At 43.3% G+C, this 13,774-nt stretch overlaps 1 protein-coding gene and 1 long non-coding RNA gene across 2 annotated transcripts in view; one reads left to right on the forward strand and one right to left on the reverse strand.

Annotated features, from left to right (window-relative positions):
• mipol1 (mirror-image polydactyly 1) overlaps positions 1-13,774 on the forward strand; it is a 59,402-nt gene that overhangs the window by 41,823 nt on the left and 3,805 nt on the right. The window contains exon 10 of the mRNA XM_036008344.1: positions 12,978-13,220. Coding sequence (XP_035864237.1) covers positions 12,978-13,220 — 243 coding nt within the window. The remainder of the gene's footprint in view (positions 1-12,977; positions 13,221-13,774) is intronic.
• On the reverse strand, positions 1,680-5,220 carry LOC116063168. The gene is made up of 3 exons (XR_004108200.2): positions 5,141-5,220; positions 2,247-2,357; positions 1,680-2,066 (listed from the first exon to the last, which is right to left on the reverse strand). It is a non-coding gene; the product is annotated as an uncharacterized LOC116063168 (long non-coding RNA).

Below are 13,774 nucleotides of genomic sequence, written 5' to 3' on the forward strand. Positions count from 1 at the left end.
GCCAGAAAATCAGGAAGGTGCAGGTCGACGGGAGACAACACGAGGGATCAACAACTTCACAACAAACATCACAATCATAAAGTCATTCCATAAAGACAGAGATCAGCAGGAAACTACTGACATTAAGGCAAATACTTGGTGTATTTACAAGTATTCTGTTTAAATATTCAAATGAGGCGTTATTCTTCAGACAGAGAGTAAAATACATGATTTCTTTCCTCCAGTCTGAAAGAAGACACGTATATGTATGTATGGATAAATTCAGATTTTCAGACCTTTTTTTTTCTAAACTTTGTCTGTTTACACTTTGACGCCAACGGCCCAAAACACCAAAGAGGGAACCCAGAGCGCCCAAAATCTCTCTAGATAGGTTAACTCTCTCTAGGTAGGTTAAATCTCTCTAGGTAGGTTAACTCTCTCTAGGTAGGTTAAATCTCTCTCTAGGTAGGTTAAATCTCTCTCTAGGTAGGTTAAATCTCTCTCTAGGTAGGTTAACTCTCTCTGGGTAGGTTAACTCTCTCTAGGTAGGTTAAATCTCTCTCTAGGTAGGTTAACTCTCTCTAGGTAGGTTAACTCTCTCTAGGTAGGTTAACTCTCTCTAGGTAGGTTAAATCTCTCTCTAGGTAGGTTAAATCTCTCTAGGTAGGTTAACTCTCTCTAGGTAGGTTAAATCTCTCTCTAGGTAGGTTAAATCTCTCTGGGTAGGTACCCACTACCTACTACTACTACTACTACTTACTACTACTACCTACCTACTACTACTACTACTACTACTACTACCTACTACTACCTACCTACTACTACTACTACTACTCCCTACTACTACTACAACTACTACTACTGCTACTACTGCTACTACTACCTACTACTACTACTACTACTACTACTACTACTACCTACTACTACTACCTACTACTACTACTACCTACTACTACCTACTACTACTACTGCTACTACTACTACTACTACTAACTACTACTGCTACTACTACTACTACTAACTACTAATACTACTGCTACTACTACTACTACTAACTACTACTACTACTACTACTTCTTCTACCTCAGCCTCGGCTGCGGCTGCTTCTACTCTTCTTTCCTACTCTCTTTCTGCTTCTTCCTCTGCTGCCACTGCTACTTCTGCTTCTCTCTCTCTGTTTGGGACGATTACTCCTACTGATGTCTCTGCTTCTGCTTCTCTCTCTCTGTTTGGGACGATTACTCCTACTGATGTCTCTGCTTCTGCTTCTCTCTCTCTGTTTGGGACGATTACTCCTACTGATGTCTCTGCTTCTGCTTCTCTCTCTCTGTTTGGGATGATTACTCCTACTGATGTCTCTGCTTCTGCTTCTCTCTCTCTGTTTGGGACGATTACTCCTACTGATGTCTCTGCTTCTGCTTCTCTCTCTCTGTTTGGGACGATAACTACTACCGATGTCTCTGTCTCTACTTCTGCTTCCTCCCTGTCCAGGACGTACAAATTTGTTTTGAACACAAACATCTGAAACGGCTCCGTTAGACGAGCAGCTGTGGCACTGAAATCCTAAGTTTTCTGGTTTGTAACAGCGGAAAATGTTTTCGAGGCCGATCCCAGTGTTCCCGAGCTCTCTCAGTGATTCTCTCAGCTCCTCTTCAGTAGGAGGTGTATCTTTATCAGGCCCACTACCACATCTCATTTCATCACAGACTGTTGTAAACACAAAGGCCACGCGATCAGGCCATTTTGGAATGACATTACGTTCAATGTCTCTAAGGATGTTGTACTTTTTGCTTCGGTCTGTACACTTGCCTACACATGGGGAGAGGTAAGAGTAGATGAGCAGGCGGTTTCTCTGACTATTTATGATCAAGTTTTGCAATTTTGTCAGAACTCGATGTTCTGCATGTTCAGGTTCTACATGTGTGGCTATAACCACATTTGTGCCCTCGTACACCTCTTTCTCTTTAAGCGTTTGTTTCATATTGTTGTCGTAGTGGTCATCTTGAAGGACATTAGAAAGGGTGTTTGTGTTTTGGCGGTTCAGTGGGATGTTTGCAGCCAGACAGAACTGGTTCTTTATTCTGTACCTGTCGAATGAAAAACAACATGGTAAAACACACTTCATTCAAAGTGGACAGAAACTAAATCAAACTATCAAAATCATCTTTCCACTGTTCCAACAATCACCACTCAGGTTTGGTTGAAATAAACCCTTAATTCAGACTTTCGTCAGACTGAATTAATTGTTAAATGACATGCAGTCACACTCACTCTTCCCTGATGGCAGTTACAATACCAGTCAGCTCGTTCACATCCCAAGAGAAACTGCTTCCAGCCGACAGCAGGAACACCAGCGTCATCCAGGACATACGGTTCATCTGATCACAACACACAACAGGTACACAACAGGTACACAACACACAACAGGTACACAACAGGTACACAACACACAACAGGTACACAACACACAACACACAACAGGTACACAACACACAACACACAACAGGTACACAACAGTAAATTAATCCGAGGGGCCACTAGAGTTCATTACAGCCGTAATATCAGGGCAGCTCCATTATGGAAAAAAATATAATCACGATTATTTCGGTCAATATTGAAATCACGATAATTTAACACGATTACTCGTTGGCTTCTGGAAAGATGTTAAAATTATTGAACTTAAAAATCAGAAAGAAGAAATAAATCAACAGTAAAATAAAACACATACAACTGTGAAATATGCCTAAATACTTTTCCTAATGAAACTTTACACAAAGAAAATAAGAGTTTACTTGCAAAATGTAATAATGAGCTAAATAATAGTTTTTCTCGATTATTCTGTTTTTGTGATCATTTGGAGCCAGAATCATAATTAGGATTACATTTTGATTAATTAATAGCCCTACATAATATCATTAAACATCATCCTGATGAACTACAGGAGTTAAAGGGTAACTATGTTTTCTATCACAGCATATCTCCACCAGACTCCATGTAAATAATCAGGACTTTTAGCGTGTATAGAGCCAGCATATCTCCAGTCCTCAAGTCTCAATCTCAAGTCCTGATTATTTACATGGAGTCTGGTGGGTTTGGCAACAAGCATTTCTACTAGAGATGCACCGATTACAACTTTCTAGGCCGATTCTGATTTCTGATTTTCTTTGAGTTAGGCCAGCCGATACCGATTTTAGTTCCTGTGTATTTACTAACCAGCAACTGTCAGGTCGCCGGTGAAAGCCTTCCTGTAGTGTTCTCTGTCCTGCTGTTGTCTCTGTCATAATGCAGCTGGCCCTGTATCCATACATCAATACCCTGTACCCATACATCCATGCCCTGTATCCATACATCCATGCCCTGTATCCATACATCCATGCCCTGTACCCATACATCAATACCCTGTATCCATACATCCACGCCCTGTATCCATACATCAATACCCTGTACCCATACATCAATACCCTGTATCCATACATCCATGCCCTGTACCCATACATCCACGCCCTGTACCCATACATCCATGCCCTGTATCCATACATCAATACCCTGTACCCATACATCAATACCCTGTATCCATACATCCATGCCCTGTATCCATACATCCATGCCCTGTATCCATACATCCATGCCCTGTACCCATACATCCATGCCCTGTATCCATACATCCACACCCTGTATCCATACATCAATACCCTGTACCCATACATCAATACCCTGTATCCATACATCCATGCCCTGTACCCATACATCCATGCCCTGTACCCATACATCCATGCCCGTAATGTTACCGGGGTTAGCTTCTGTTTCAGGGAAAGGGGGCTTTGCGTTCTCCTTTACCTTGTTAAGGTAAGCTAGGTTAGCCTCCTAGCTTGTGTGCGCTTCTCAAATGTACTTTCAAATTCGTGTGATTTTTCCCTGTAATAAACTGTCCACATATTTTACCACCTTCCAATGCAAGGCGCTTTTATCTGACACAGTCATAATCAAATAGGTGCCGCTTTCTTCTGACTTTCGGTACCGCCACGATGCCAGGCGAGAGGCACGGAGCCACGGACATGTTGTGTTCAAGTTGACGTGGAATGTCGGGATTTCTGGGTTCCCAGTCGGAAACTATACATGTCTACGGGAAATGTCATGGTCGGAGAGATATAACAATTTAAAATAATTTCCCCCTGGGATTATTAAAGTATTTCTGATTCTGATTGATAACGTTATTTGCTCTATGAAAGATCGACAAAGACGAAAACTAAGGACATTTACTCGATAATTTTTATTTTATTTTAGTTAGTTTTGCAAACAGACATTACAGTTTTAGTTTAGTTATCGTTTTTTTGTAATGCCTCGTTTTTATTTTTATTTCAGTTAATGACAATGTTTTTTCCCACCTAGTTTTCGTTATTTCGTTCGTTTTCGTTAACGATTATAACCTTGTTAATGAAGTACAAATATTGTATTACCTTAATGAAGTAGAAATGTTGGGTATCTATACTTTACTGGAGTAATCATTTTACAGCAGACTTTTTACTTCTACTCCTTACATTTTAAAAATAGCCTCGTTACTCCTATTTCAGTTTGGCTTGTTTTTTTTTAAACCCTAGTACCTGTACTTCTACCTGAGTACTGAATGGGAATACTTTGACACCTCTGGATGCTACTAAATATTATGTCTGATAGTTCTCTAACTTCTTGCAGCAGTACCTCCACTCCAGAATTACTAAAGTTTTTCTTTCTTTTGGAGTCGAGGCCTCCACAGTCTTTACCACGTCTTTTGGACATTTCTCTAAGTGTGCACACGGCCCTGCCATCTCATGCCCTTTCATAGGACTTAACGGGGCGTTTACCTGTCTATGTTAAATAGGAGCAATGGGCTTTACATTTACAAAGACATTCATCGTTCTAAGAACACACCTGCGAAATATTCTGCTGTTTGAGAACACGTCATGAATCAGACGTAGACTTTTCTTAGGAACTTTCTTAAGAACAAATTTAAGAAAGAATTTAGGAAGATATCGGTGAATGAGGCCCATAGAGGGCAGGTTGGAAAAAACTGAAGTTACCCTTTAAAGTGTAAAATGTAAACTGGAACAGACTGAATTCATTGGTTTGATAATCCTCCAACAAACTGACAACCAATCATATAAAAGGTTTAAAAGTGTCTCACCTTTGTGTTCGTCTCTCCGGTCTGCAACAGAAACAAACTGCAGTTAATAATCTGCTTCCACAGATTAAAGTCATGAGTGAACAAAGTGCTGCTGCTGGTTTCTATATTTACCTGTGTAGGTGGAGGAAGGGTCCTGGTGTCCCGGTGGTCTTACGGTGGTCTCTATATGTACCTGTGCAGGTGGAGGAAGGGTGCTGGTGTCTTGAGTTTGTGCAGTTTGCAGAACCATGGGCAGGTTTTTATAGAAAGGAGAAGAGGCTGGACGGCCCTCATCTTACCCACACGCTGTAGAAATGAGGAAGAAAGCCAAAGATGTTATCAGGGCAGTCATGACATTTCACATCTGAAGCCTCGCTGTCCTCTGAAAACAGCTAAATCATACCATACACTTTGTTGTTCTGGCTTTCTTACTTCATCCATATGGCTTGCACAAGTTTATTAACCCATGCTAAAGTTGACTAAAAAGAGGAATAAAAACCATCTTTTGGAAATTGATCTTAAAAACAATAAGAAAAATCCGACCTTTAAGGACACCAATTTTCTTTGTGAATGAATAATGTATCGTAAATAAATAAATGTTCTTCCTTAAAATACAGGGGGCATACAGTTGTGTTCAGAATAATAGCAGTGTGTTTAAAAAAGTGAATAATGCTCCAAATCCTCAGAATAGCTTTTAATCCCATAATATCAATGCATTGGGAACACTGCACATTCAACTCCAAATCTAAACATGACCAACATTGATCAGGTTTGTGTTCTACCTTTACAGAAAGTGAAGAAAAAGGAATATTAGGCTGTTCAAGCAAATAGCAGTATTTGCATTTTTCTTTACAAACTCGAACATTTACTGTATGAACTGAAAATGTCTCAAGGGTTGGCTCTACTTTGGCTCACTGCCTAATATTTAGTTGATAACCATTATTTCTGAGAACTGCTCCACATCTGTGTTGCATGGAGTCACCTGTGAAGAGGTATTCCAGCCCAGGACCATTGAACTACATTACCCACAATTCCTCTGCATTACTGGGTTTGGCCTCAGAAACAGCATTTTAGATGTCACCCCACAAGTTTTCTGTGGGACTGAGGTCTGGGGATTGGGCTGGCCGCTCCATGACATCAATCTGGTTCATCTGGAACCAAGACTTTGCTCTCTTACTGGTGTGTTCTGGGTCATTGTCTTGTTAAAGACCCATTTCAAAGGCATTTCCTCTTCAGCATAAGGCAACATGACCTCTTCAAGTATTCTGATGTATTGAAACTGATCCATGATCCCTGGTATGTGATAAATAGCCCAACACCACAGTATGAGAAACATCCCATAACACCACCATGCTCTACTGTCTTCACAGTGGACTGAGGCTTGAGTTCAGAGCATGGGGGTCGTTGGACAAACTGTCTGTAGCCCCTAGACCCAAAAAGAACAGTTTGTCTCTCATCAGTTCACTGAACGTTGCCCCATTTCTCCTTTGGTCAGTCAATGTGTCCTTTGGCAAATATCAACCTATTCAGTACATGTCTGTTTTCAGCAGTGGGACTTTGCGGGGGCTTCTAGCTGATAGCTTAGCATCACATAGCCTTCTTCTGATCCTAACAGTACTCACAGGTAACTTTAAGTCTCCTTTGATTTTCCTGGAGCTGATCATTGGTTGAGCCTTTGCCATTTTGGTTATTCTTCGATCCATTCAAATGGTAGTTGACCGTTTCTTCCCACGTCGTTCAGGCTCTGGATGCCATTTCAAGGCATTTGAAATCATTTTGGCTGAGCAGCCTATAATTTTCTGCACTTCTTTATATGTTTTCTCCTCTCCAATCAACTTTTTAATCAAAGTCTGCTGTTCCTCAGAGCAATGTCTGGAACGACCCATTTTGCTGAGTATTTCAGTGTGAAATGCACTATAACCAGCATGCACAACATTAGCTTCCTTCCTTCCTTAAATATGGGCCATAACTGACAGCTGTTTCTTCACAGAATCAATCACCTCACTAACTGAACTATTATTTTGAACATGCCCCTCTTAATTACAGATTATTACCCAGAATGAGCAGCATGATGTCATGACTGTTGGTCTGTTGGTTTTCTATGACTCTACAACACTTACTAGGAAATTATTTACCATGTAGAAATATGCCTTGAGAGATGATCTTATGGAAAGTACCCCATGCCAATCTCTAGGTATGGTGAAGGGTATGTGATGATGTGGGGGTATGGTGAAGGGGATGTGATGTATATGGGAATTTAACATAGGGGTGTACTGACTTATGCCGCCTGTATTTTAAGGAAGAACATTTATTTATTTACGATACATTATTCATTGACAAAGAAAATTTTTCCAGATTTTTCCAATTTTTTTTAATTAAGGCATTAAGATCAATTTCCAAAAGATGATTTTGTATTCCTCTTTTTAGTCAACTTTAGCATGGGTGTGTAAACTTATGCTGAGCACTGTATGTATGTGTAGAGAACGAGCTGGTTAAAATCCTGATCTTGAATCATAAAACCAGTTTAAAAACCAGATTCTGAATCTTAGTTTCAGTTGCTCTCCCAGCTCAGCTGTTTGGTCCGTTTTAGTCTCTTTAAGAACATTTAAACATTATATTCTGAATCCTGTAAACTGCTCTAAAACTTAGATTCTGTCAGTGAATCATCTTCAATACAGAAAGACAGATAATATAGTGTCTGTAACTTTAGTCTGAAGTCTGTAACTTCCACATTGAGTGGATCAATGTAACATGCTCTTCATTTTAATATCTTTTATTATTATCTTGTAAACCTCCACAAAGATCCTTTAATAAAAGCTCCGTTAGTCAGCTTATAATGTTCTCTCTTTCTGGATTAAATGCAGAAATCTTTTCTATTGAAGAACCAGATGATATGTCTTTAAGGTCTTAAAGTAGAGAAGAGAACAAAGTGATCAGAGAGAGTTGTAATGTTGAACAGAGATCAGATGAAGAGTTCTGCTGCGTGCATGACTCTCCCTCTTCTCTCTGACAACAGCTGCTGCTGTTTAAAGGTGATCAAAGTCTGGGACCACTCGCACAAAACACCTTAACTTTCTCCTCAAGTTTGACAGCTGAGGCGTCATTTCTCCTTAGCTGAGGAACTTACACTCTAAGGGTCCTATCCTGCACCCAGCGCAGCGCAAAGACCAACACAGCTGTCAGTTTCCGTCCAGCGCCCACGTCGTTTAAATAGTAAATGCACCTGCACCCATCTGTGGCCCATGGCTGGTCTTACAGGGAGGTGTGTTCAGGTGCATTCTGGTCTTACAGGGAGGTGTGTTCAGGTGCATTCTGGTCTTACAGGGAGGTGTGTTCAGGTGCATTCTGGTTTTACAGGGAGGTGTATTCAGGTGCATTCTGCTGGTCTTACAGGGAGGTGTGTTCAGGTGCATTCTGCTGGTCTTACAGGGAGGTGTGTTCAGGTGCATTCTGGGCGTGCTGGTCTTACAGGGAGGTGTACCAACAAAAACCTGTCTTCAGTTTCTCTGATTATAGAGGATGGTAGTGTTGGAACCCCTGCAGACGTTATGCTGCTCTCTGTCCGGTGTCTTCAGTTTCTCTGATTATAGAGGATGGTAGTGTTGGAACCCCATCTCTGCAGACGCTACGCTGCCATGTATCGGCCCGTACAGGAGACTTTTTACGTCAGTAACAAACACCGAAGGCCACAGGTGCCGATTTATGTTTTCCTCCGTGGGTGCTCAAGTAGTCAAAAAATGTTTGGATTTCAGAAGCTCAGGAAATGGACAGCGGCAGAGGGGAATGAGAGGTTGTTTGATGACATTGTGGTAATATTTTTATTTTTTTAACATTTCAGAAGCTCAGGAAATGGACAGCGGCTGACACGAACACATGGTGTGTGGGTGTGCGTATTGTTGACCTTTGACCTGCTAACTCAGAGCATCCTAAAGCTGAATATTATCAATAACTTTATTAGTACAAAAGCTTTTCCTGTTGTTGACGTTCTCTTCCTGGTCCTCTCACATGGAGTGTCTGCTGATATAATATTATTATATATAATATAATTAGGAAAGCCTTTAAATGTCTGTACACTCTCTATATTATCTTTCTAATGAAGCTGGGAGACAATGATTCCTGGGTTGATGAGTGAGTGGAGAGGCTAACACTTTAACACTTTAACACAGCTGAGCGTGATGTGTGAGCGTGTGAATGTGTGAGCGTGTGAATGTGTTAGCGTGTGATTACGGATGTGTGAATGTGTGATTACTGATGTGTGAGCATGTGAATGTGTGAGCGTGTGAATGTGTGAGCGTGTGATTACGGATGTGTGAATGTGTAATTACTGATGTGTGAGCATGTGAATGTGTGAGCGTGTGAATGTGTGATTACTGATGTGTGAGCGCGTGATTGCGGATGTGTGAGCGTGTGAGTGTGTGAGCGTGTGAATGTGTGAGCGTGTGAATGTGTGAATGTGTGAGTATGAGGAGAAGTGATGTGTGAGTGTGTGAATGTGTGAATTTGTGAGCGTGTGAATGTGAGCGTGTGAGTGTGCGAGCGTGTGAATGTGTGGATGTGTGAATGTGTGAGCATGTGATTGTAAGCGTGTGAATGTGTGAATGTGAGTGTGCGAGCGTGTGAATGTGTGAGCGTGTGATTACGGATGTGTGAATGTGTGATTACGGATGTGTGAGCGTGTGAATGTGTGAGCGTGTGAATGTGTGATTACTGATGTGTGAGCGTGTGGATGTGTGAATGTGAGCGTGTGGATGTGTGAATGTGCGAGCGTGTGCATATGTGAATGTGTGAGCGTGTGAATTTGAGCATGTGAATGTGTGGATGTGTGAATGTGTGAGCGTGTGCATATGTGAATGTGTGAATGTGTGAATTTGTGGATGTGAGTATGAGGAGAGGTGATGTGTGAATGTGTGAATGTGTGAGCGTGTGAATGTATGAATGTGTGAGTATGAGGAGAGGTGATGTGTGGATGTGTGAATGTGTGAATTTGTGAGCGTGTGAATGTGTGAATGTGAGTGTGCAAGCGTGTGAATGTGTGAATGTGTGAGCGTGTGAATGTGTGAGCGTGTGAATGTGTGAATGTGTGAGCGTGTGAATGTGAGCGTGTGAATGTGAATGTGTGAGCGTGTGAATGTGTGAGCGTGTGAGCGTGTGAATGTGTGAATGTGAGTGTGCAAGCGTGTGAATGTGTGATGCTGTGAATGTGAGCGTGTGAATGTGTGAATGTGAATGTGTGAGCGTGTGAAAGTGTGAGCGTATGAGCGTCTGAATGTGTGAGCGTGTGAATGTGTGAGCGTGTAAATGTGTGAGCGTGTGAATGTGAGCGTGTGAATGTAAATGTGTGAGCGTGTGAGCGTGTGAATGTGTGAGCGTGTGAGTGTGTGAATGTGTGAATGTGTGATTACGGATGTGTGAGCGTGTGAATGTGAATGTGAAAGTGTGAGCGTATGTGCGTCTGAATGTGTGAGCGTGTGAATGTGTGAGCGTGTGAATGTGAGCGTGTGAATGTAAATGTGTGAGCGTGTGAGCGTGTGAGTGTGTGAATGTGTGAATGTGTGAGCATGTGATTACGGATGTGTGAATGTGTGATTACGGATGTGTGAGCGTGTGAATGTGTGATTACTGATGTGTGAGCGTGTGGATGTGTGAATGTGAGCGTGTGGATGTGTGAATGTGTGAGCGTGTGCATATGTGAATGTGTGAGCGTGTGAATGTGTGGATGTGTGAATGTGAGCGTGTGAATGTGTGAATGTGTGGATGTGTGAGCGTGTGCATATGTGAATGTGTGAGCGTGTGAATGTGTGAATTTGTGGATGTGAGTATGAGGAGAGGTGATGTGTGAATGTGTGAATGTGTGAGCGTGTGAATGTATGAATGTGTGAGTATGAGGAGAGGTGATGTGTGAATGTGTGAATTTGTGAGCGTGTGAATGTGAGCGTGTGAATGTGTGAATGTGAGTGTGCGAGCGTGTGAATGTGAATGTGTGAGCGTGTGAATGTGTGAATGTGAGCGTGTGAATGTGTGAGCGTGTGAATGTGTGAGCGTGTGAATGTGTGATGCTGTGAATGTGAGCGTGTGAATGTGAATGTGTGAGCGTGTGAAAGTGTGAGCGTATGAGCGTCTGAATGTGTGAGCGTGTGAATGTGTGAATGTGTGAGCGTGTGAATGTGTGATGCTGTGAATGTGAGCGTGTGAATGTGTGATGCTGTGAATGTGAGCGTGTGAATGTGTGAATGTGAATGTGTGAGCGTGTGAAAGTGTGAGCGTATGAGCGTCTGAATGTGTGAGCGTGTGAATGTGTGAATGTGTGAGCGTGTGAATGTGAGCGTGTGAATGTGTGATGCTGTGAATGTGAGCGTGTGAATGTGTGAATGTGTGAGCGTGTGAAAGTGTGAGCGTATGAGCGTCTGAATGTGTGAGCGTGTGAGCGTGTGAATGTGTGAGCGTGTAAATGTGAGCGTGTGAATGTGAGTGTGCGAGCGTGTGAGCGTGTGAGTGTGTGAATGTGTGAGCGTGTGAGCGTGTGAATGTGTGAATGTGTGAGCGTGTGAATGTGTGAGCGTGTGAGCGTGTGAATATGTGAGCATGTGAATGTGTGTGTGTGAGCGTGTGAGCGTGTGAGCGTGTGAGCGTATGAGTGTGTGAGTGTGTGAGCGTGTGAATGTGTGAGCGTGTGAATGTGTGAGCGTGTGAGTATGAGGAGAGGTGATGTGTGAAGTCTGTGCAGCAGAGCGAGCGGCTGTGAGCCTCCATACATCAGCAGGATTGGTGGCGAGCGCCTGCAGAGACACGCGGAGCAGAATATCAAATCATCTCTCAGACAGATCTGTCCGTGTGTTTAGTTTACTAAAATCACAACTTCTGTCAGTCTTCCTAAAGCTACAGAAGCTCCGTTCACTTCACGGTTTTAATAAACAGACAAACTGCATCCTGGAGTCTGTCCTCTCTGAACCCTCATGTTGTTTTCAGGTCAGATTTGACCCCGTTTGAAAAAAAATTACATCAGAAAGTATGGGATGTCCAAATAACAGCCGGAAAGTAAAAAAAAATTTAAATAAAAAAAACTACGACAAAACAAAAAAAGCAATGAAAAAGATGAAACAAAGCCTCAAAAACCCAAAACGTCAGAAAAAGTGACCAAAACGTTGGAAAAAACCACAAAAACGTCAAATAAGAAACTTAAAAAGCAACTAAACATTGAGACAGGGCCAACATGGTAGATGGGGAGACAGCACCAGGGTTAACCCCCCAGCAGTGGTTGGTTCCAGCATCACTCTGACCTATAGCTAGGTCTGTAGGGCAGCGCCGCTACTGGGATCCTAATACCAAATTTCAGGATTACCAGATCCTGTTGACCAGAGGAGCCAACAGTGTAGCCTGCTGGCTCAGCAGAGAACTACTGTAAACTGGATTACTTTAGAACCACTGGGCCCAGGTGAGGAGGCAGGTTGGGGGGACCTCTCACCCAGGAGACCGGGGGTCATGTCCGTTAGAAAAGAAAAGGAATCAGAGAGTTATTTTAACTTTAGGGAACAAACAGAGCTGCGTCACGTTCTGGGTCACGTGGTAACCTTCAGGAAGTGAAGTCATGTCTGATCTTTTTATCAACTTAACTCAGTAGTTTTGGTGTCTAAAGGGGGAGACTCTTTAAAGCTGTTTTCTCTCTACTTCCAGCAGGGGGAGACTCCTTAAAGCTGTATTCTCTCTAACGTCCAGTAGGGGGAGACTCCTTAAAGCTGTATTCTCTCTGAGTTCCAGCAGGGGGGAGACTCCAGGTTTAGTAAAGGTCAAATTAAATTTAAAGAGAGATTTGACTAAAAGTAGTAAACATCCTGTTCTCCTCTCCCTCCTCGTTTCCCAGTGACAGCGTCTCTCCAGCAGCTTCGTTAGCGGCCGCTAATCAGACACCCCTCCATGCTCCGCCCCCCAAGACTCCGCCCCCTCGTGCCACGCCCCCTGAGACTCCAACCCTTCGTGCCACGCCCCCTGAGACTCTGCCCCTGCAGGAACAGGTGCAGCAGCTGTGGAAGGAGAAGCAGAGCGTGGAGGCGGAGCTTCAGCGCTGCCAGGAGGCGGAGCGAGAGGCCAGCGAGAGAGTCCGCAGGTAAGACTAACCAACTAGAAACCGTCTCCTTCAGCGTCCGTACGGGACGCTGGGTCGGTGTCTCTCTGCGTCCGTACGGGACGCTGGGTCGGTGTCTCTCTGCGTCTGTACGGGACGCTGGGTCGGTGTCTCTCTGCGTCCGTACGGGACGCTGGGTCAGTGTCTCTCAGCGTCTGTACGCAACGCTGGGTCGGTGTCTCCTTCAGCGTCTGTACGGGACGCTGGGTCAGTGTCTCTCTGCGTCCGTATGGGACGCTGGGTCGGTGTCTCCTTCAGCGTCTGTACGGGACACTGGGTCGGTGTCTCTCTGCGTCCTTACGGGACACTGGGTCAGTGTCTCTCTGCGTCTGTACGGGACGCACCAAGCAGAGCAGCAGCTCGACCGCGGCGCTGTAAGATGACGTAGTATTTAAAGAGACAGCGGTAGAGAGTAGTATGAAAGATCGTAAAATCTGCCTCCAACACAGGACTTTCATGTCCCGTTTTTGTCCCACGTGTCACTGCAACGTACATTTTGTAACCCCCCCACCATCTTCTCCTAAACCTAACTGTCC

The sequence above is a fragment of the Sander lucioperca genome, chromosome 2 (assembly GCF_008315115.2).
Source record: "Sander lucioperca isolate FBNREF2018 chromosome 2, SLUC_FBN_1.2, whole genome shotgun sequence".
NCBI classification, from domain to species: Eukaryota; Metazoa; Chordata; class Actinopteri; order Perciformes; family Percidae; genus Sander; species Sander lucioperca.